Source organism: Cyphomyrmex costatus, unplaced genomic scaffold (assembly GCF_001594065.2).
Source record: "Cyphomyrmex costatus isolate MS0001 unplaced genomic scaffold, Ccosl1.0 scaffold101, whole genome shotgun sequence".
Taxonomy (NCBI): domain Eukaryota; kingdom Metazoa; phylum Arthropoda; class Insecta; order Hymenoptera; family Formicidae; genus Cyphomyrmex; species Cyphomyrmex costatus.
The window spans coordinates 367,046-391,731 of record NW_017274966.1 but is presented as its reverse complement, the minus strand read 5'-3'; the positions used below and the strand labels follow the sequence as shown (position 1 = coordinate 391,731).

General features: G+C 31.5%; 2 protein-coding genes across 5 annotated transcripts; one reads left to right on the top strand and one right to left on the bottom strand.

Moving 5' to 3' along the window:
• Positions 1–214: 214 nt before the first annotated feature.
• Positions 215–16,258, bottom strand: LOC108772787 (kinectin). 4 transcript variants are annotated; one of them, XM_018538407.1, is made up of 17 exons: positions 16,049–16,258; positions 15,151–15,314; positions 14,722–14,885; positions 12,342–12,524; positions 11,405–11,705; positions 9,713–10,488; positions 8,956–9,627; positions 8,713–8,822; positions 8,355–8,523; positions 8,001–8,087; positions 7,465–7,713; positions 7,250–7,393; positions 6,992–7,129; positions 6,677–6,841; positions 6,505–6,585; positions 4,445–4,690; positions 215–424 (listed from the first exon to the last, which is right to left on the bottom strand). In XM_018538407.1, the coding sequence occupies exons 2-17, from the start codon at positions 15,296–15,298 to the stop codon at positions 404–406; spliced, it is 3,654 nt and encodes a 1,217-aa protein (XP_018393909.1). In that variant the 5' UTR covers positions 15,299–15,314; positions 16,049–16,258; the 3' UTR covers positions 215–403. The 4 variants fall into 4 exon arrangements, with proteins under 4 accessions (XP_018393909.1, XP_018393925.1, XP_018393934.1 ...); XM_018538423.1 differs by lacking the exon at positions 4,445–4,690 and adding an exon at positions 2,984–3,023; XM_018538432.1 differs by lacking the exon at positions 4,445–4,690.
• Positions 16,259–18,782: 2,524 nt separating this feature from the next.
• Ac13E (Adenylyl cyclase 13E) lies at positions 18,783–23,850 on the top strand. Its single transcript, XM_018537984.1, has 7 exons — positions 18,783–19,063; positions 19,207–20,582; positions 20,778–21,032; positions 21,116–21,564; positions 21,638–21,793; positions 21,872–22,071; positions 22,140–23,850. The coding sequence occupies exons 1-7, from the start codon at positions 18,783–18,785 to the stop codon at positions 23,848–23,850; spliced, it is 4,428 nt and encodes a 1,475-aa protein (XP_018393486.1).
• Positions 23,851–24,686: the final 836 nt, after the last annotated feature.

The window sequence follows — 24,686 nt, the reverse complement described above, 5'->3', positions numbered from 1 at the left end:
TATGTTCCTATACGTCTCATAACAGAATTAAAATTTATAAATTGTTATAGCTCATAGATTCTATAAACAATATCGATGATCCATAATGCACAATTTTGATAACCTTTATATCATGTATAGCTATTTATAATTATAAATTATATAACCATCACATACTCAAGTATTTAAAGATTTCCCATTTAATCGCTACGAGTTTAATTATTTATATTTTCTCCACATAATAAAATATGATATTTTTTTACAATAAACATTATCCGTATTTTCACTTTATATTAGTCTTCTGAGTAGCAAAGTATGCCATTTATATCTATATAGCAATGCTGCATTCGCTTTTAGCATTTGCGCATCCTATCTTTTTAATCACCAGTACTCGCACTGCACTAGCGTAGTTTATTTTTCGAAGTTATTTTTTTCCTGAACCACCCTGAAAAATTACATTAATAGAATGAATAAAGTACGTTACAGTTCTTAACATTAAATTGACAATATATATTAAAACATATAAAATACAACACATATATGTATACATACATCCTACATATTTATTCTTCCCTTGCGAGTACGATAAATAATTACTACACATAATAAATGGAAAAAAAAGTTGAATTAATAACTAATAATTAAAAATATTGCATATTAAATTTCTCAAAGTTTGAATATTTTTCTAATAAAGCAATGAGGAAGAATAATTTAAATCTATGGAAGATAATGCATAATAATGTGAATTATTAATAAGAAATATATTACATACCTTTTACTAAATATTTCTTATTAATAAAAATATATTTTCTGCATTGTCTTTCATTCTTTTAAATCTAATATACAATTAAACAAAAATACATGCTTTTTAATCATGCTGCAATTAATTGCATAAAGCATATACATCCAAAATCCATTATCTTAAATTAAAAAGCAATAATACTAATAATACATATAAGTAGATAAATAACAAAATTCCATTACCTTATATTAAATAGCAATTATGAAAACAATATATTAATGGTATAATAAATAAATGAGAAAATTCAATTTTGTGCTAAAAAGCAGTTTACGAGCAACTAATATAGATACTACTTGACAATATGTAACAGGTAACAAATAACAAATAAAAGAAGCAAAAAATTAAATTAAAAAATATTAAAATACATTAGCTTCTATATTATCTACACCAATTCAATCTGATTGCATATTTTAGATTAACATATATATATTCGACATTATTATACCGTCATTGTTAATAGCATTCCACACAGATTCTGATTACTTTTTATATAAGAGGTATATTGCAATTAAGCGACGAAAAATATTTCGATTAAAAAACAATATTTGAAACATACATATATAAAACACTAAAAAAGATAAATATTTATAGTAGCCTTTGATGATGACACACATCACTATATTAATACTTAACATATAAAATTTATATTTAAAAAAAGAAAAATAATGGATGATGTATGAAAGCAAAAAATTATATTAGATCGTATTGTTATGGAAAATAATTATTAATTGTTATAGGGATTAATCAATTTAATAAACATCGTTTTTCTCACGCAGTGTACCCTTTACCCTAGTGTTTGTGCTGACAAAAATTTCTTTGTGTACATATATATAACTATATACATTTCTGAATATCTATTTTCATGTACATTCACATGTTATTATATTTCTAATTTAATATATATATTCTTTTATATATTAATTGACATAGTATTGTAATTTTTATATTCTTTTGCAAAAGTAACGTATTAACTATTTGTAATACTTTATTCAGAAATTAATATATACATTATATACCTACAATGAATTTAACAGCCAGTTTTGTGTTATCGGCAGGAATTAAAGATGGGAATAGAAATTATTTTTCTAGCCATATTGTGCCAAGATACGCAAGATGCAAAATATTCGTAATAATATAATATATAGTCACAAAATAAAATATAAAGCCAACAATAGCTACTGTGCATGTTTTTGGAACATATCTAAATATAATATACGTGAATATTATAAAATTTTACAAACAACTAATAATATTATATAGAAAATGTAAAATATCGTGTGAATCACTTAAAATTCACGCAACATTTTATACAATCTTAAACATTCATATTTACAAGATTCTATTATAATTGCATTGTATCGTTATAATATAATTGTATCATAAATAGGACAAATTCAAATATAAAAACTATAATTAGTTAATTATAATTATAAGATAGTAACTGTATTTAAGTTTTATCTTATAATATATAAAACACATGAGATATCTAACACTTTTCACACCAACATCAAACATCAAAAAAGATTTATCCTAAGTATATGTTCCAAATAATAAACATAGACTAACAGTACCATTAATATGGCCTACATTTACGATGTGACAATAAATAACGTTTTACAATACGTATCATGTAGAATTGTTCTAGCATATCTTTTCTCATCTTTAAATATTTTTCGACATATATTTCTATTTCATTTACGTTTTAAGAATATATATTTTTAGAATATTTATGATTTATAAAATCGTGATAATTGATAGTATATTAATATATAATCACTTTTAACTGATATGAAAAATTTAAATTCATACAATTATAAATGTGACATTTTAATTTTTTGTACTCTGATAACAATATTTAAAATACCTAATACAATCTTTACTAATAACTAATATTAGTTTATCGTACGGTTAATGATATAATGACTAGTTTATGTTTCAAATTATCAGAAGTATTTTTACTAAATTTTATGAGGTAAAAGAAAAAATAATACGCAAATACAAAAATTGAAAATAGTGCATTTATAAATATGAATGTAAAAATTTAATGCCACAACAGAATGTGTATGATGAGAAAATAATTATTGATAAAATAAATTATACATGATAAGACTTGACACATGAATTGCTAGCGGTAGTTCTACTATTAGAATTTTCCGAAAGGCTAGGAAGAAACATTTCAGTCTCATCTTTAGATTTGCATACCTGCGAATCTGCGTCGTTTTGCCATGGTTTTCTTAGTGGACTGTCGAAACAATCAAAAGTTAAATCGTTATTGGTCACAGAGCAAGCATTTGAACCAAGCAATTTTTTTCTTATTAATCGTACAACTGCGGTAATCTTGTGATTGTTTTGAGTATTGACAACATTATATATGTCAAAACTTTATAAGAACAAACACTAGGATAAAGATTACTGATATTAATAAGACTTAAAATTTATTTTGATCACCAAAGATTCAGAAAAGGTAAGGATGGCTCATTAATCAGCCAATTAACCAGCTTAATTCTACCCGCTTTACAAACTTAGTATTATCATATTACAATTATAAATTATATTTTCGTCGCTTAAAGTATAAGGAAATTGTAGTAAACTAAATACTTCTGCCAATGTGCATAGTATTATAAATTTTAGAATGCTAAAAGTTTTTGATATATGTCAGATGTGAAAAAATGCTGCAAATATGTATGATATTAATACGTTTTGTATTTAGTTATTTTTATGAAATGTCATGTTTATAGCAATTGTATCTAATTAATTGTAGAATAAAAGTACTATCTACTTTTAAGAATGACAAAAGAATATTTTTGTATAAAGCGAGAAATTTAATTCTTGTACATTTGGACAAAATGCTGTATGATCAGTATGTTCATGTAAATATAAATCTCAATAAATATTGTGCGGCAAATATAAATATAAAAGTAAATTTACAATGCGTATTATTCTGTGACATGTTGTCTATATGAAAAGATCTATACAAGTGCAAAATTTACAAGACCAATTTTCATCTAATTTTATTACTAAATCACACATGCCATTTAAATATATAGATGTGTTTTACTTCCTTACTGACAGCCACTATAATAAATAATATTGGAGTATACAAAATCGATCTACACCATAAAGTACTGCCTCAAGATACAAGCTACTAAAAATAATATTATTTCAATAGTAGCAAAGAAATAATAACGACGGACTCAGTTTTATTACAAAGAATATATTGAAATTAAAAAAAGTATATGCATTTCACATAAAAATGGTTACGGTAAAAAATGTTTTTTTCTTTTAATTTTTATTTCGTTGTTCGCTGTGTTTAGTTGATTTCTTTACATTCCTATCGAGTATTCCTATCTTATTTAAATGTATTATATAAAAAAATGTACATAAGCGTTATTTCATGTCAATTAATATGTACATTTATTTTATAAGTTAGATAAAATATAACATATGTACTTTAGAATAACAGATCTTTGAGATGCTAAAATATTATATTTACTATTTTCAAAAATATTATAAAAGATGTCATAAAGCTAAAAGAAACCTTGTATTATTCTTTGTAATATTGAGCCCTAACAAATGTGTCTCACATTTTAATAATCAACTGAAGTGCACCTATTACAGTAATCGAGCCAGTAACACTTTTTTCTGTCTCAGACTTAAGTTTACCTTCCTCTTTTTCTTGTGCTTTTTATGTTGCTGGCCAATCACTGGATTCCAATTAGCCTGTGTGTTGTGATCTGTCATATGACAAGATTTGGAGGAGTATTTTGTAGTAAGGGAGTTGTTCTCAATTTCTTGTTCAGATTGATTGACCAAATTGACAGGTTTGGTAATAGAACAGTTTGCAAACTCTGTATTCTTGAGCCGAGTATTTTCTAACACACTTATCAGAGTCTGAGACGCTAGAGGAGGCTGTATTCCAGATTTATTATTATTCGACTGCTTAAAAGAATCAATAGAAACGGCAATTTATTGCGTCGTGATCATTTATCATTTATAATAACGAATATATAATGCTTCGATAAAAATTTACTAAATTGCCGTTCCAATAAATTATCTAATAATCTTGTAACTTTTTTGAAACACAGTAATCAAATTGCTAGTATATAATTGAAATGTTCAATTCTTGAATTTTCAAATAATAAAAAAACTTGTCAAATAATAAAAAAAATTAGTTTTATTAATATATCACAAAAAAAGTTTTTTTTTCTTACAAAATATACCTTAGAAATATCAACAAATTAATCACTGTGTTTACTAAATGGCTGCAGTAAGTAACATGAAAATTACAGCTTGGAATATAGTTCAATCTGATGAGATGATTATATTAATACTTTATTAAATTTGAACATGGTATCTACAGATATCTTTCAAACAATTTGCAATTAAACAGTAGATTATAATTCAGTTGCACAACTGTATTCCAAGATTTTTTATAAAGTAGTTCCTGATTGTTTTTAATAACTATATGGGGTGTCTGATTATTAACGCAATTGACGTAACGATCATAGGTAGATGCACTAAACCGAACTGATTGTGAGTACAAAGTCCTGCACCATTTCGTGATTTTCGTAAAAATGACTAATTTAGATTAAGATTACGAATGAGTTTACGTCTAAGCAATTTGGCAATAATAAACAGCTCAACGTTTAGTTTCTAGGCACGTGATAAGATTTGAGAACGATCTGTGAACACAGAAATGACTGTGCATCAACATTACAAGCATATTGTTGTTCATAGAACACTTTTCTCAAGTTTAGTTAACTCTATCTACCCGCGAGTGTTACATCAGACATTATATGTATATGTACTATATATGATACGTAATATTTACATATAATAAAACATACATAATAATTATACATAATATATTATACACAATAATTATATATAATAATATGTTACATATAATTATTATAGATAATATAATTTTACAATTTTTTTGGTCAATTATTTAATTTAAAATTACTTTATCTATATGTAATATATAAAAAATCAATTTTTTTATTGTATATATAAACGATGTTAAAGAAATCAATGTAACTCGATTTGAGTTCTGCACATAAATTGCAACAAATTAAAAAAAATAAATTTAAGTTTTTTAGTTCAATAATTAGTATAAAATCTAAAACAAATTAAAAAATTATTGTACAGTTTGTAATTGTCATATCTTTTTTATTTTGTTTAAGTACATACCTCTCAAAGGATCAATTATGTAATTTTTTTTAGAGCAAAATCGTAAAAAAATTTCACTTTTCACGTTTCCGTACTAAAGAAAAAGTTACATGATCGATACCTACTTTTTGTATCAAGAATCGAAATACCACAATGTAAACTAAGACATAATTTATCCTTTTTTTTATATCAAGGAGTTTTATTAATTCTATAATAACATCTATTATATTATATATATATATAATATATGTATTTATATATAAAATAACAATGAATCACAGTCAAGCGATTAGTAATTATAGGCAGATCTTTTTTTCAATTATTGATTAGTATAATTATTGGCAGATTTTTCATAATTAGTGAAATATATTATATTGGCAGATCTTTCATGATTAGTGAAGTATATAAGTATTTTGCAGCATTGTACAATATCTAATGATTTTATAAAACCTTTGTGTTATTATAATAATATAGCCAAAGCTATGTATACTTCCACAAAAGGCACGCCTTATCAATAAGAATTAAATAAGCTCTTATTAATAGATACTAACCTCTGATTGAAGAGAATCCGATGTGGGTGGACCATTTAGCATAGATTGTTCTGAGCTGCTACAGCCGCCACAAATTTCATTCTAGAATCAATATAGAACAATATGTTTTATATTTTTCCACTTAATTTTACATAAACTATCCAATATACAAAAAAAAATTTTAAAAAAATACCTTGAGTTGGGACACTTCTTGTTGAAGTTGTGTGACAAGATTTTTCTCACATGCTAAACTCGTCTCGCTAGTTTCAACAAGAGAACGCAATTTTGTAACTTCGGCATCCAACGTTGCCCTCTTATTGCATTCTACTTCTAATTCCTGCGATAACCGAGTTTTCTCCTGAAATAACATTAATAAAAAAATGAATGAAAATTCTAGTATTTTAACAGCATTGAGATATTCTTTATCACATACATATATTCCAATATGGGCTCAATAAATATAATTAATAAGAAATGTAATATGATATCACACAGAGGTGAAATCTACCTCTTGTAATTGTTCTAAAGTAACAAGCTTGTTGCCATCAAATTCCCCACAAGATATGGCTTTCTGCGTGGTTTTAAGTAATGTCCCAGTACGATTCTGTTCTGTACGATCTTCCAACTCTTTCATCTTCTGTTTAAACTAAAGAAAATAATTGTAGCATAAAACAAGAAAAATATATGTCTTTGAAAAATGTATACTTCATGCTTTAAAAAATATAAAAGGATAAATAAAAAAAATAAAGATTTTTATAATTCTTACATCTTCATTTGAAGTTAGTTTGGCTTGCATATCATTAAGTTCTACTCTAAGGGTTGTCACTTCATTCTCTTTTTGTCGAAGTTGCGACTGCCACCTTGTCTCTTCGGATTCTATATGACTTTGTAGTTTATTAAGCATACCTTCCTAAAAAAAAAGATTTAAATAAAAGAATTATGTTTAACGAAGTGTATTATCAAATTCAATAAAATACTTACCGTATCGTAAATAATTTGTTTGTAATGTGAAACCATGCCTTGCAAATTTTTGTTCTGTTTCTCCAAATCTAGATTTGTCTGATCTGTGTTTTTCTGTTTCAATTCATTTAGAATAGCACACAATTTATCTTCAAAAGAATTGAGCCATTGTTCATGTGTCTTTTCGGATACCTTAATCTCTGGGAATATCCTTTGTAGAAATGCCTTAGTTACTTCTTCTTGTTCCTCCTTAATTTTTTGTGTTGCCTCCTAATTAAATAAAGAAATAAGCAATATTATAAAAAACAGAAATATCATATGTAAAATATTATTTATTTAGAAATGTTTCATTTTCTATCATTAACAAATAATAATAAAATTATTTATTAGTTATAATATTCACAATCGCAATTAAAATAATTCAAGAATAAATTACAATAATATAATTAAATCTCAATATATCATAATATGCTGTTAGTTTATTGTTAAGTTTGGAAAATCCATATTTCAATATTGATATTTAGCTAATATTAACTGACAATTATAGCAAAGCTTACTTTAACACTTCTCTCATCGCTGGATTTGGCACGCAACTCAGCAGCAGAAAGAGCTTCCATTACTTTCCAGTTCTTTGTGCGTAATTCCTGTGGTAAAGAAAAACCGAAAGTATAGAAAAGTAGAGAACTGTATATATATAAGCTATATTATTATAATAGATTATAATCAAATTATAAATTTTTTATAAAATATAAAATCAATTTGAATAAGAGAGAAATTTGTATAGTAATAATAGAAATAAAAATGTATTGACATTACACAGAAAAATAATAATTAATTTGGAACATATATAACAAATATAATTTAGAACATCAAATAAAATAGGAAGCATTTTAAGTTAATACATAACTTACATTATTTTTAGATTTTTGAACCTCCAAAGCTTCTTCTAACTGCCTAATAAAATGTTGATGTTCGTCTGCATCATTTTCTAATATATGTAATCTTTCGTCCAGCTTATTAAACTCTTTTTCTTTATGCATTAACTCAATTGTTAATTTTTCTAATCGAGCATTTTCCTCTCTAGATTTTTCAAAAATAAATATTTTACAGGAATTAATTAAGTACAATGTAGCAATATTCAACAGAAGAGTTGTCGATAATTCATACGATTAAAAAAATAGAACATTATACTAAATAAAATATTTACATAATTATAATAAATGTGTGTGTGTGTGTGTGTGTGAAGGGTGGATGGGTGTATATACATACAAATTGTCATGCTGAAGTCCAGTAGTACTGGCTAATACTACGTCCTTATGGATTTTGTTGTCCTCTTGCTGCTGTTGAAGCTCTCTTTGTTTCTCTACAGCACTCGCAAGCTGTATACATGAGACATATTTTTTTAAATCTTTAAAATCATCGTTTTATATTTAATATTTCGTACATTAACATTAATAACTTTTGATATAATATACAATTGTTAGGAAAAGACTAAAGATAACTAAATAATACCTCAGTATGTAATCTACAATTTTCTTCTTGTAGTTTCATAATTCGAAACTGTTCGTCTCCTATTCTTGTCTCATTGTTCTGCAGTCTATTTAACTCGGTTTGTAAAGCTTTCAATTTGTTCGTCACTTCACTGGATTCCCTAAGTTGACTTTGAACCGTACTCAATTCCTTACGTGAAACTGCTAATTCTTCCTCGAGTGTGCATACTTCATTTTGATACTTATTCGAGTCATTTTTTGCTTCTTTCAAACTACATTCCGTCCTTTCAAAATCAATCTTTAACATATCCAATTTCTTTTGTACAGAATTAAATTCCGATTCCATACGTGTAACTTGCATGCCAGATTGTTGCAAATCATTTTGTGCAGCATAAAATTTTTCATGTGATCTCTTTAGTTCGTCCTCTTTGTTACTCAATGCATTTTTCAAGGCTATAATTTCGGTTGCTTCTGCTTGAACGTCATTCATTGTAGCTGTCAGTTCCGATTTTAATTTTATTAATTCCGTTTGAGTCTTGCTAAGTTCTACTTTTAAGGTAGATGTCTCATTGGCTTCATTTTTTGCATGATTTAATTCCGTCTGCAGTGAATTTACTTGCTTTTGCAGTTCCTGTTCATGCCGATGTGCGCTTTTCAATCTATGATCTAAATCGGTGTGCGCACGATGAGATTCCTAGAAATTACCAAGAAAATTCAATATATTGGTGGAAAATGACTAAGCTTACTCAAGAGTACCAACAAAAGATTACAATTATTACCTCAAGTTGCCTAGCAACATCTTGTAGTCGATCGTTTGCTTCCTTGAAATGTTGTAATTGTCCTTCCGAATGCATCAATTGACCTTGCATTATTCCTAATTGCTGACGTAACATCTCTATTTCTGCGGTGCTGCTTTCACAAGTCGCTTGTAATTCATTTTGCAGATCCTGCATCTCCACGTGTTTCTGAGCCAATTGCGATTTCAATGCATTCTCGTTATCGCGCATCTGAGCGAATTGCACTTCCATTTGTTTTCGCTGCGCCATTAACTCCTGCTGCAAGTGGCCTTGAGTTTGTCCTTGATCTTCTTGTAATTTATGAATAATGGTAGCATCTTCGTTCACTTTAGTCTGCAGTTGTTCGATCTGTCTGGCAAAACCTTGCTTCTCTGCAACATGACTTTCCAAAATATGTTGCATTCGAGTATGCAATGTTTGAGTCTCCGTAGTTTTCGCGTTCAAGGATTCCTCGAGCTGTCTAATATTTGCTAATAGTCTAGATCTCTCCATATTAAATTCAGTTCGCAATTCCTTCAGCTTGTTTTGGAAAGCCACGCTCGCTTCGTGTTCATCAGTTAGTGCTTTTTCTTTTTCCGCCAATTGTTTTTTTAACTTAATAACTGGGTCAGCACGACCTTCTGTCCATTCAGAATGCTCTAACGGATTGTCCTGCTGTTTATTCAAAAGTTGATTTGTGAGGACCTGTATTTCAGATCGACTAAGTTCTGCCTTCTGAATACATAGCATCAATAGTTCAACATTAACAGCATCACCGTCTGAAAAAATTTTATATTAAAAACATCAAGTAAAATATTAAAATTTTTATAATAAATTTATATTGTAATAAAAAAACCCTATGTATATTATTATGTATTATTAAAAATTAATAGTTGTTGATTTATTGAAATATTAATTATATAAAAACATGTACATAAACTTTTTAATATAATTTGTACAATTATATTTTTGCTTCAATTAAAATAATTTGTAAAATTTTTATTACAATTGTTTTAGAAATACAATAAATATTTGAAATTACTACTCATATTACAGGGCTACCGGTACTAACTACATGGTCATTGACCTTTGTATGTGTAGAGGGGGAAGTGATCCTACCTCAACCACATTCCAAAGCACTTCAAAGGAATTTGCTTGACTTTGCTTTGGTCAGATATTTCACATAATTTATGTACTTTATTAAACACATTTATTTATATCATAAAACAATTTATTTAAAAAATACATATTATATGAATATTTTATATTACCAACCAACACAATTTTCTTAGGTATGTGATAATTACAATCATATAATTGTACTAAAATTTATCAATTTATTTAAAAACATCAATATAATAAATTGTTACAGTACATTAAAAAAAATATATAAATGTGTATAAATATCACTACTAAATCTCATAAATTGTATAAAAAAAAAAAACTAGCAAGTTACTGTTACAGAAAGAAATGAGGTCGTATTTCCAATCAATTAAATTACAGACTATAGAATGTCATGATAGGTTAGAAATATGGATTTGTTCTCTGTAAGAATCACATACAGATTTGATTCATCTTCAGATTTGAATTCATCAGATTTGAAACACTGGATTTATGTTCTTGTCATTTATTATTGAATTAGATCACGTGCGCACACGAATAAATAAAATTATCTTCATGCAAACAATAACTTACCGATTTGAGATAAAATATCATTCTTTTTTTTCGTTTTTTTGGGTTCCTTGTTTGGTAACTGTTGAATTACTTCCTTGTTGACAACTTCCTTTATTTCCTTAATTGCCATTTCCTTCTGCTCTTTTACATCCCTCAAAGCTTCCTTTATAGCAGACGATGTGTTATTATAAGTAACAGTATCCTGTTTCTCATCCTTATTTTCATCTTTCTTCTTTACAGCATCCTTGTTGTTCTTCTTCGACTTAGTTGGAGTGTCCTTTGGTGATTTATTGACTTTCTCCACTGTCTCCGTTTGGGTAATCTGTTGAAAATTCTTCCTCTATATATATACACACACACACACACACACACACACACACGCACGCACGCACGCACGCACGCACGCACGCACACACATTACACACATGTATATAATAGACATATAATATATAATATTATAATAGAAATATTATTATATTATATTAAAATCAGGTAAAATAATTAAATAAAAAAGACAGAATTTATGTAAAATATTAATATCAATATTAATTAAAATCTATAGCAATGTAAAAATTATGTTACCTAAATATTTTAGTCTTTACTTGCGTTTTTGTTAATATTTCATAAATTTATACAATTGCTGTTAGTAAAGAACACATTAGATGAATGTTTAATAAATGTGTATTTTTTCATGCACATATAATTTTCCCCAGTATTAGAAATAAAAGAAATTAAGCAGCGAAAGAAATTAATTTTGTTTACTGCATAATGGCAGATATGGCAACAACATTAGAAAACTATTTATATCTTAAAAACTATACAATCTAAAAAAAATTTCAATCAACATTTTGAAATAATTATCTTGCTTGATATTATATTTTAATTTAATAAAAAAATAGAAAGACTGTGCAAGAATATGCAGGTGGTGTACAACATTCTGCAAATGGCAATCACTCACACTTTGACTCCGTACAAGTTCAAGGTCATCCTTTGGATGAATAAGATCAAAATGGTTAGCCTCTGCCAAGGGAGGTTGCGAGAGATTTAATTCAGTCACAATGACTGATGGTTCATCTTTATTTACGAGGATTGGTTTTATCTTTTCAAGTTTTCCTTTCTTCTTATTGCCTTTGTTACTCTCCTAAGAGTTTAATGCAAATATATAATGTTTCCATGTTATTTGATCAAGAAGACAGTGTCAAGAAATATCAAGCAGCATGCTCGAAAATTCATGTTATATAATAATGGGCACATATATAAATCGTAGTGTATATGATGACGTTTTATACAATATGTAATTTAAAAATATCGTCAAATTATTTTAATATCCTTATAAACAATATAATAATTAATAATAAATTATTTTGTTAGCATTAAATTGCTTTTCACCTTATATTTATTTTGTCCTCTTGTTGAGCATATAAACCTGGAATTTATAAGTTTGTTATATTGCAGTTAATGCTCTTTTTTTTTGTAGTATTTCTTTTAAGAAGTGATCTTAAAGTAAATTAAAAATTTATTTAAAAAACGTTCTTTTTATATTTTGTTTTACACATGACTAAAATTAGAAAATGTCCAATTTTACACTTAGTAATATTTTGTGTGTTTGGCTTTCTTGTAATCTAAGTGATAAGGTAATTAAGACTGAAGCAGTATCATTAAAATACTGCATATGCATGATGAAGTTATTTTTAGGAAATAATCTTTAACTTGCAGAATTACTTATCAATGGGACATGTAAGCAAGAAAAAAATCAAGAAGCAACTTTTCAATCAAAATCATATTCTTAAAATAGGACATATTTGTTTAATATCTCTATCCAATTGATATAACCTATTACTTATAATTGAAGATGTAATCTTTCTATAACTTACCAAGACATCATTTATACATTATATAAAATTTAGGTATAATAAATTCAAATTTTTATTTAAAATAATACTATAAAAGATAAAAAAGTAATTATATTACAAAGGTATTTTATAGAACAAATTACAGAACAAAAATTATAAATTGTGGTTAAAAAAAATTAACAAATGAAAGTAGTATGCAAGCAAGAAGCAATTTCAGAGTATCTAAAACGTTGGAACTGACAGTTTTATCAAATTACGATTTTTTCTAAAGAAAAAAAAGGCAGAGAGCAAGCAAGTGAAATATAAATCTTCCTACAATCTTTTCACATTCTCAGGTAAATCATGAATGAGAAATAAAATTTGTGTATTATTGGAAACATATTTCCAATACAAGGATTTATTTGCTATAAGTTATTTTATTCATTTGTAATGCCCATTATTATATAATACTAATAAAAATCTTACAATTTATGAGTGCTAAAAATGATTTAAAAAATATTTTTATAAATAATGTAATAAATATGATTCATTTAATTATTGTATATACTTATATATAACCGATAACTACAATATGAATTATTTTATTATATATTCAGAAAAATTGTAGAATATATTACAAAATAATAACTGTTAAAGTATTAAAATAAATAATAGCTATGACAATTTTGTGTTCATGCCTTATGAGTTATATGACAAAAAATAGAATAAAAATAGGATGCTTCCTGTTTATAAATTTCTTTTTCTATACCTGGGTAGAGATGTAATGATGAAATATTGTATATCACCTAGGTTATTGTATTTCATGCATGAAAACAAAACGTTCAAATCTTAAATACTTCAAAGACAGCTTTATGTACAGCTCATACTTTTATTTTAAGGCAGGCATAATTATGGTGTGTTTGTGTGAATAGTATGAAGACAGTATGAAAAGCATGTAAATATTAATCGATTGATGGACCAGGATTCATATTGCATCCATGTCATATTGTGTATCTCTTAACGATGTATCGGTATCGTTACACTTATCGTTGTGCAGTTTTTTCAACCGAAAAAAAGTTGCGCAACGATCAATGTAATGATACCAACACATCGTTAAAAAATACAGAATATAGGTCTCGAAGTGTGATCATGCTTCTTTTGTTTCATGTTAAAAAATTGCTAAGCGTTAAATCTTTTTTCTTTTGTCTAATTGTTCTATATTTTTAATATTTGAAGATTGAAGACAATTGCGATAGAAAGAGCCTATTGAAAATATACCTATTGGGATGTTTAATAAGCATTTGTTTTTTCTAACTCATTTTTTAATTTTCTATTAGTTAAATAAAGATATATACATCTATCCAGTGATAAAAATTCCATACTCATTTTTTTACATATTAAATCAGAGTTGAACACAAACCGTATTATATCTTACTCAATTCTTATAGTATAATATAATTAAAGATTTTTTATGAATAATAAAGATAAATAAATATAAGTTTATACCTGTACTGGAGGTTCAGGAGGCAATATTTGGGGAGTTTCTTCAAATTGTACATGATCGGATTTTTCATCCTTGTCGTCCTTGTCATCTTTCTCTTCTTTCTTCTCTTTCACCTTCTTTCCTGCCTTATTCTTGTGCTTCTTTTCTTTATTTTTATCTTTTTTACCTATAAGCAGAATAACAAAAAATTTATCAAAAAACAATGTGTAACATACAAGAATATTTTTTTTACTCCGAGTACATTTAATATTTCATTAACTTATCCTATAAATATTACTTATTTTCTATTTATGCACATATTAAGCATTTCCAATTTATATTCTGTACCAAATGATTTTATATATAATATAAATTATCAAAATAATTATATTATAGACTACATGATGATTAAAGTAAAAATTTGACTTTACAGACAATATTAATTAGCATACTTGACAACAAATCGTCAGGAAGCTTCCTCTGTTCGGCGATTGCTTCTTCGTAAGATTTCTCTCTGATACCAAACATTGAAATGAAGGCGATGGCCGCAGCGGAAAGGACAACAATGCCAACATATACTAATCCTGTCTGAACATCCATCCTTTAGTTGTTTTATCTGTAAGAGAATTACCAAAGCATCAGTATGTTAGAGAAGATAAATTAGAAATATCAGTCATCAGTTGTAACAGATTACGAAAAAATTTCTTTCACAATATTTTCATATTTATATCAGTGTCAATTCGGACACATAGTTGTTTGCCCTTTGAACCTACCAAAAACTCTCTCTCTTTCTCTTTAAGAATTCATATGAATCATTAGGTTGATAAAGTACCATATCTATACATATTTACTTATATATATATATATATATACGACATTTATCTGAAAAGGATTTCCAGAAAAAATTCAGAAATCACAAGAACTTAATATCTTACGTTAAATTTCTCTTAGGGGAAAACAAAAAGCTGATCGCGATTGCGGAGGACGCTGGAAAATTTGTCCTTGAGGATTCCTAGTGGGGCATCCCAGATAACGGTGGGACGTGTATACGTATGCGGACCGAGCGAAAGCGGGGGTGAAACCAAGGAGGAATCACGGTGAACGTGTGCGGAGTAAATCGGAGGCTATATGCGATATCGCGGCCGACTCGGAGAAGCGGCATATGGATTACGGGGCCGCGGGTCATCGACACATCACGGGGATTGACCGGCGAATTCGGTGTTGCGTCGGCACGTTTAACGGTGTACGGATACGACCGGCGCGGCACGCCGTTACCACCGTGCTCTCGTCTCTCTCCCTCCCCGGCGGCGAGAGTTTCGCACGCGCGCCGACGCCGACCCATGCACTTACCGAGGATGTTTATCCCCGTAGATTCCAAGACGCGATGTTAACGACGAGCAGGATGAATAGTCGAGCGATGATTATCGCTGATCGGCGTGCTCCTCGCTGCGGACGGCACGGCTGAGTGTCGTCGTAGGCAAGACGGCCAGAGTGATGGGAGGAGGAAAGAGAGAGACACGATGAGCGCGACGGAGTCAGGAACCACACACACGCGACTCGATTCCCTGAAGCACTATGGCGGCCGGACGTGGAGCAAGCTGTACTAGGCGCCGCAAGCCACGCCTATCGCTCGCTGACGCTTCCGATTGGCGTTCAGCCGCTGCCACGTATGCAGGACGGCCGGCCGCACCGCGACGCTCCGACCGCTCTGGGCCGCTCGTCTGCGACCGCGAGCCGATTGACGGGATCTCGATTACCTTCGTACGATCGTATCGACAACGACGATAACGACGGTAGAAACTGACACGAAGCTGACGGAGCTAATAATTCAATCGGCAAATGCCGTTTGTGTACAATACTTGTACAATACGTATCGATGCCGGTCGCACATCTGCAAGATTTAAAAGGGCTCGTCGCCAATTTCGTGTTGGGTAACATCGAACAGGAATCGGACATCGATGTGGCCTACGTGAACGCGAAAGCGCGGTTATCTTCATATCGATTAGCAGAAAACTTTAATCTTGATTTAATTACTCTTATTTCTTTTTCTGATTATTTGAACTAAAAAAAAAAGACAAAGAATTGAGACTATAAGTAATTTACATTGATAGAAATTAGCATTAGCCTGATGTTAACTATGTTACGTAGCTTAAATATATTTAATTTAAATCATTCAAATGATTCTTCATGCAATTTACGTTATTTATATCAACTACGTAGAATGTATTACTTAAATTATATCAAGTTTAAATAAGTTACATATGTGGTATATAAAAATTCACGCATACTTATTATTAGCACTTTGATCCAGCTTTGATCGTTATAGGCGTTTAATTCCTTCCTTGTTTGTAGACAATTTACGGTCGATACAAAAATTATTTATTTAAATAAGTTAATTATTTAAAAATAAATTAATTGGTTGAAAGTATCTGCATAAAAGTTGCATTCATATAATACGAAATACAAATAATAATTTCTCAAGGAAATTATTTCAAAAATCATTACTTGTCAGCTAAGTTCATGTGAATAATAATCGTATTGATTTCCGCATTTTCGCGCGTTTTTTTTTAGATTAAAAAAGCCGCCTTCTCGATCGAGTTCCGATTGGCTTTCTGGTAACCAATGCGGACGGTTTCTTGTCGGGGAATTTTCGTCTGCGATTGGCTGCGCTGCCAAATAGAAACCGCCCTGTAACGAAGGAGGGAGGGAGGCTCCTGACGATAAGTTCCTACATTACCACTAGATCGTCACTTTCTCTCTCTCATTTTTTCTCCTCACGGAGTTTAGAATCTCCGTCAGCGGTTCAGTGACAGTTCTTCGTTTGACGTATAATTTTGCGGGGTGTAGGTGATATCCATCAGCCATCGTCTCCACTGACGGATTCGAAATGGCTACGAAATGTAGCGGAGAACGTGTCGGCAGCGTCGACGAGAACTCGTGATTCTTCGCTACCTTTTTTTCCCCCCTTTTCTTTTTTTATATTAATCGCGATAATCTGTCCATCGCGTGTCCTTCGACGTCTGTCTCACCGAGGCCTGCCTGCACATCCCTCCCGCAACTGTGCCGCTGAAGAGCCGCGAAAAAAATGGCGTCCGCGACACTAGCTGATTACCGCAAGCAACTCCGATGTCAGCGAGGAGGATGATTCCTCAAACTCTTCGGCGTCTTCGCCCCTGACTGACGTGAATCAACTGGCGGTAAGTCTCGTCATACTGTCACCTTTCTTCAAGATCCGCGCGGGACTTGTGTCGTGAGTCAGTGGGTTCACGTTGAAGCTGACAACCTGACACGTCGCGTCCAACGTACTTGAGACACACGCAAGACGAGGAAATTTGCGAGATATACTTTGCACGAAGTACTCCGTAATTGTCATTGACACGCGTGTTTGTAAGATGCAACTTACAAAGCAAAAAGAAAATACTATTTTTCTCGTACAATTATTTTTAAAAAGCTCCAGAATGTAATTAAATGTATTCTTTTGGAATATCTCAATTTCTTGTTTAGGACCATTTAAATTTAATACTGTATACTTCTTGCTTGTCGATAATAGTAACTGAAATGAAAAAGTAACTAAACTGAACAAAAAAGCATATGAATCAGAAAATTGTGAGCCTTTCTGATAGCATTCATTAAATGACATGCATGATATTATTAGTAGCAGCTGCTTATTGTAGTTGCAACAGAATGATAACACATATGTCAATAGTTCAAGCTGCATTATATTTATAGATGATACTCAATAGGATAATTGAATATGGATATATATAGCATTCATGTTTTATTTAATTCATAAACATGTAGATTTTCCAAAATGTACAAGACAAATATATATCTATAGATTAATTGTACAAGTATAGTAATTGTAACATATAAATGTTGTTTTGTTAAACTAAACTCTATACATATACATATATTTTTTAAATTAAATTAAAATTGTTTAAACAAGTTATTTTAGAGTCATTAAATATTTTTTCTATTTCTGTTTGATATATGTAATTTATTTATCTTTTTTCATTATTTTAATGCTATATTTCTGAATATTTTATTGTAACTTTTCTTTTTGTAATCTTATCAGATTGTCAATATGACTCCTCAATTGAATCGGAAGCGTGGCTCATCTGTCAGCTTCACTCGAGCAAAGGATGGTAGCGAAAATGCCGAGGATGAGATTCACATATCTCTGGCACCATATATACAAACATATCTGGCACATAGTAATCAGGGATCGGGATGCTGTGGTATTAGTTTACCCGTGCCATTCGAACGTGCAGCACCACGGTCTTGGTGGAATCCCAGATTTGATTCGGAAATCCTTGAGGAACAATTTAAGAGAAGTGCCTTTCCTCAAATTAGATTAAGATTTCGGTTTGTATTAATATGATTCATATAACATAAAATTACTATATGTATATACACGATTGGGAATATTATTATTGGACCAATCATTAAATCTTTGGTTATAATGAAAAATAATTGGAATGTTTCTGATTAATCATTATTTCTTATAGGTATGCTCTTACGTACATCTTGCTAGTGTCCTTATCATGGTTGACATATTTTGTGATAATTGGATTAGAGAACGATACATCAACATGGGCGGCAATAGCAGGTGTTTTTGGTATCGTTGGCATTATAATCTCAGCAGTCTTGTATTTAACGCATACAGACTATTACAAATGCTATGTACTACCAATTTCCTTGGGAGTTGCAACAACACTCTGTTTCCTGTCTTTACTCTTCCTTGCCTTAGTACCACCTCACGTGGATGGACTGACTCTGGTCGGACACTTTGCCTTATGCTCCGAGATCTTATTAGTCATTTATACAGTGCTGCCGATGCCGCTCTATGCCTGTGTAGGGATATCCACACTGTATTCATTTATGTTTGAATTCCTGACTGCCTATTTGTATGGCTCGAAGGACACGCGACACAGATTTTACACAAGTGAACGAATTGTACAAAATAATACTTCAGGAATTAACATTACGTCGACAGAAGTGGAAGGGAGAACGTTGGTACTTACGCATTCATCTCTAAACGATCCTCTGAGTGTTGCTGGTCTACAGAATGTGATACATAATATTAGTGATTTTAGTACAGCAATTAGTACAGAGGCGATGTCGAGATTGCGTGAAAGCAGAGATACAGCGGAACCGAGATACTCAGAAACGGTGGCTCAACATTTATATGATGCCCTAAGTAACACAAATGTCTTAACGAGATTAAATTCAAGTATCCCATCCGTGATGACCGTTACTAATTCCACCGTAAATTTATTGCCTGTAGATAATTATATTAACAATAACTTATTCACCGATGATATTGACTTCTCTACGAATCTCGCGATAAGGATCTTGATGCAGATTTGTATTCACTTGATAGGAGTGCATATTTTAATAATGACCTTTGTGAGAATGCGCGGTACTTTTATGAAAGTTGGTCAATCCTTGCTTGTCCGTCGACAGCTGGAAATGGAAAAGCAACTGAAGGAGAAAATGATACACTCTGTTATGCCGCCAAAGGTTGCAGATTGGCTCATGGAGGAGAGCGAGCGCGAGAGAGAGCGGGAGGACTCTCTAAAAAAGGGCTCAATACCGTCCAATAACACGGACATTCGTTCGTTATTTCGTCCATTTAATATGCATTCGATGGAGGATGTCAGTATCCTATTCGCCGACATTGTCGGATTTACTAGAATGAGCTCAAATAAAACCGCAGAGCAATTAGTCGGTATCTTAAACGATCTATTCGAACGTTTCGACGATCTCTGTGAACATCACGGTTGCGAAAAAATTTCCACGTTGGGCGACTGTTATTACTGCGTAAGTGGATGTCCGGAACCAAGATCCGATCATGCAAAATGTTGTATAGAAATGGGATTAGGTAATTACAATATTATTTATGCAATGTTTCGATAATCTCATTGTCAAATTTGAATCTATTCTTTCCAACTAAACTTCCTACATAGTTTATCTTTTCTCTTTTTCTCCATATTGGAGAAAAAATGAAAAAAGATGAACGATATAAGAAAAATTCATTTAAAGAGTATAGACTTTATTATAAATTTTATTTTAATAGCTATGATAGAAGCGATCAAACAATTCGACATCGAAAGACGCGAAGGCGTAAACATGAGAGTGGGTGTGCACACGGGCACAGTACTTTGTGGAATCGTAGGCACAAAGAGATTAAAATTCGATGTTTGGTCGAATGACGTGACATTGGCGAATAAGTTGGAGAGTACAGGAAAACCCGGTCGTGTACATTTAAGTGAAAACACTTTAAGATTTTTGGGAGATCAATACATTACGGAGATTGGAGAAGTAGTTAATGGTAAGTAATGTGAGAAAAAGGAAAAATACAGACGAAAGGAATAAAAACTTAAATTGTATAAGTGAATTTTTTACCTGTTCTAGGTGTAAAAACTTACTTTATTAGAGCACGTAAATCAGATTTTATGAATCAATTTATCACGAACGTCACATCACCCAAGAGTATTTCGCCACTATTGCAATCGCGAAATCGTCTGTCGTCGTGCAATAATCAAGCCAAACCGCGACATCATTATCTCCATATGGTCACGAATGCTAGCAATTACAGAATGAAGGCTAATTCCTTGCCCAGTATCTTAGATTCCGAAAACGGCGGTGATATCATGGATGAGAAAGAAGATTCGAACAAGAGTCCAACGTCTACCGCTAGTTATGGTAAAAAAAAAGTGCGGAATAAACCATGGAGGTATTTACAAAGACAACGAACAACCGAGGAAATGGCACCTCTAGAAATAGAAGAGGGAAGAAATATCGCTATGGAACGAGCAAAACCCGATCTTCAGATGTATGAAGAATGCAATGGATTTAGACGGGTTGGTAGCTCTTCACTCTCTTTAGTAACTGTTGCTTACTTTATGATGATCAATATTTATGATCGCTTCGCAGGTCCCTCTAAACAGTAGCATTGAAATGGACCCGAATCCTGTACCTTCTAGTCCTTTATTATCTGGTCAAGAGCCGATTAGTAACGCTTCTTCCATTTGCAGTAGAAAAGACTCCGGTATCAAGAGCAATAGCAGGCGAAGTAGTATACAACAGCAGGTATATGTTTGTAAATCTATTTTCCTGGTATATCTTTTATCACTGGTATATTTTTACTTTATCTCGTTCTTTTTGTAGTTATTCCTGATGAATAGCATGACTCAAGGTGATTTATTGGGACACAGAGTCAGTGGCTATTATACTTCTAGTTCAACATTAAACTCTACTCATGAACCTTCGTCATCAGTACCCCCTTATCCGTTCCCTCCGATGGTAACTGATACATTCGGTGCATGCTTTCATAAATTACGGAAGCAATCCGATCTCCAATTAATTAGGTGAGACATATTCTTCGATACGCCTTACAAATCATAATGTTTTTTAAAATTATCTTTTGCTTGTGAAGGTGTGTCCAAGACAACGTGAGTTCTCAGCGTTCGTACTTCGTCAAACCACCATTATCGAGCGTCACTCTCTTTTTCAAGAACAAGGAAATGGAGAAGGAATATCGAGAGAACGCGCACAAGGCTAACGAGGTCATTGGCGATAACCCGCCTACCTTGGCCACTTCAAGATTCAACACGTACATCGATATTTTGATATCCGCCTTAGTTTATACAGCTATCACAATCTCGCTGTTCCTTCTGTGTGAACCATCGGTTTACTACACGATGTTCTCTATGCTAGCCATCACCGTTCAAGTGATCGCGGTGTCACTCTGCATTCGGCAACTCCTTTATCCGAACACCACTCACGCAACATTCACGCAAAGGATCTTCAAGTTTTTTTCTCGATGGTATCCATGGCATGTGTGCGGAGCGATTTTGGTTGGTTTACCGATAATTTCCATCTTGCTGAATTTCACGTGCAATAACTTCCGAAACCTGAACAACTTTGAGTATTACTACAGTTACCTGATCTTTGTCGGACTGGTCCACTTCTGCAATTTTACACAGCTCAACTGTTGGATGAAAAATCTGCTAGTCACCCTTACTGGCATACTATTTATATGTCTTGTGCTGAGTCACATATCACCGTATCAGGCGAATCTCAATAATAATACTAATAACAGTGGCAACAATCATATCAACAATTCGCAGTTAGGCATGCCGAATTTTCTTAAATTGCTCGCGAATGAATTGAACGATAGGAACTTTTCGAATGATACGAGAGATTTCCTTTCTGCTACTACTTCGACAAAAATACCATCACCGGTCGCAAAATATACAAGAGAAGCATTGTCTACGACTCGTGAGATTTCTTATACCAAATACAATGAGAGATTGTACAATTCGGAGATATATCTGGATATGGTGCTATTACTGCTGCTAGTCTGGTTCCTGAATCGTGAGTTTGAGATTAGTTACCGATTGTGCTTCCACGGCAACGCGGTGGCAGCACGCGATAAGATGCGCGTCCAGTCAATGAAGAATCAAGCCGATTGGCTATTACATAACATCATACCCAAGCATGTGGCCGATCAGCTAAAGACCACCGCCAAGTACTCGCAGAATCATAAATCCGTAGGCATCATCTTTGCCAGTATCGTTAATTTTAACGAACTATATGATGAGTCGTATCTAGGCGGTAAGGAATATTTGCGCGTGCTCAACGAGCTTATAGGTGATTTTGATGAGCTGCTGGAGAGATCAGAATACGCAAATGTCGAGAAGATTAAGACGATCGGCAGCACCTTTATGGCTGCGAGCGGCTTGAATCCGCAGGTGAGAGAACAGAGTGAGCACGAGTACACGCATCTGTTCCAATTAGTAGATTTCGCCGTGGCGATGCACAAAGTGATATATGACTTTAATCGGGATTTGTTGGGTTTCAAGCTGATCCTGCGAATCGGTTTTAATTACGGCGATGTGACAGCTGGCGTGATAGGCGCTACCAAGTTGTATTACGATATCTGGGGCGACGCGGTCAACATAGCGTCGCGAATGGACTCCACTGGAGTCGCTGGTAGGATACAGATAGCCAGTAATTGTTTGAACATCTTGTCGGAACGGTACGAATTTGAGCCGCGTGGACAAGTGTACGTCAAGGGCAAAGATAATATGGATGTATTCCTGTTGATAGGAAAGAAGAAGAATGTTGATAAGACCAGCATTTAACATTGATTATACCGGTATTCAACGCGATGATTACATGTTGATAATTAATGTTATTCGCGGCCTGCAGCAATCGTAACATTTCCTAGTGAGAAATGACAATGTAATTAATGTCGATTCGACGTCGAAATCATCAAATCGACGTCGAATTGACATCGATTCGTCGTCGATTCCATTATCATTTTTCACTGGATTAGATTATATCTGTCCATTAGTATTTGAATATTTTTCATAATTTAATATTTTATAATTTAAATTTTTGGCTAGTAAATAAACTAAGCTAAATTGAATTAGTAATCTCTTTATCAGTATCGTTTAATTTAATCGAACAAAAATATTTTTCTTTAATAATATCTACATTTTTTGGTCAAAAAATATGAAAAGAAGAAAAACTTTCTTCTTTTTTATGGTGATAAATATTTGATGAAAATAAAATCAGATATAATTAAAAGTCTCGAATAGGAAAAATAATTATGAAATGATAAAATGTTATAAGTATTTTGTTATTCAATTTGTATACATGTAAAAATAATTTTTGACGTAAAACTGCGTCCAAACTATCTAGCTGAAACGCGAGCCGAGCCACGAGCAAGATAACTGATTAATTACGCATTTGTTTTTTAATATATATATTGCAGCCGCTATTTTTAATGTATTCTTGTCCATTATATATACGCGTATATTTAATTACATAAAACAGATAATTAAAATCACAATATGGATCGCTTGCAATGCTCGTGAAATTTGGTTAAGGCTCGACTTGATTTTGGCTCGAAGTCCAACTTGATAATTTCAGTTCGAAGCTCGCGGTTCGTTGCTCGCGACTCACGGCTCGGCTT

Bases quoted from the DNA above. Each gene is read 5' to 3' on its own strand.
- LOC108772787 (XM_018538407.1), bottom strand. From the start codon at position 15,298: ATGGATGTTCAGACAGGATTAGTATATGTTGGCATTGTTGTCCTTTCC. The intron at 8,823-8,955 runs GTATTATTTAGT...TCATGTATACAG, and splicing joins ATTGTAGATTACATACTGAG to CTTGCGAGTGCTGTAGAGAA. The intron at 8,524-8,712 runs GTATGTATATAC...TGAAAAATCTAG, and splicing joins GGACTTCAGCATGACAATTT to AGAGGAAAATGCTCGATTAG.
- Ac13E (XM_018537984.1), top strand. From the start codon at position 18,783: ATGACTCCTCAATTGAATCGGAAGCGTGGCTCATCTGTCAGCTTCACT. The intron at 21,565-21,637 runs GTTGGTAGCTCT...ATCGCTTCGCAG, and splicing joins AATGCAATGGATTTAGACGG to GTCCCTCTAAACAGTAGCAT. The intron at 21,794-21,871 runs GTATATGTTTGT...TTCTTTTTGTAG, and splicing joins GAAGTAGTATACAACAGCAG to TTATTCCTGATGAATAGCAT.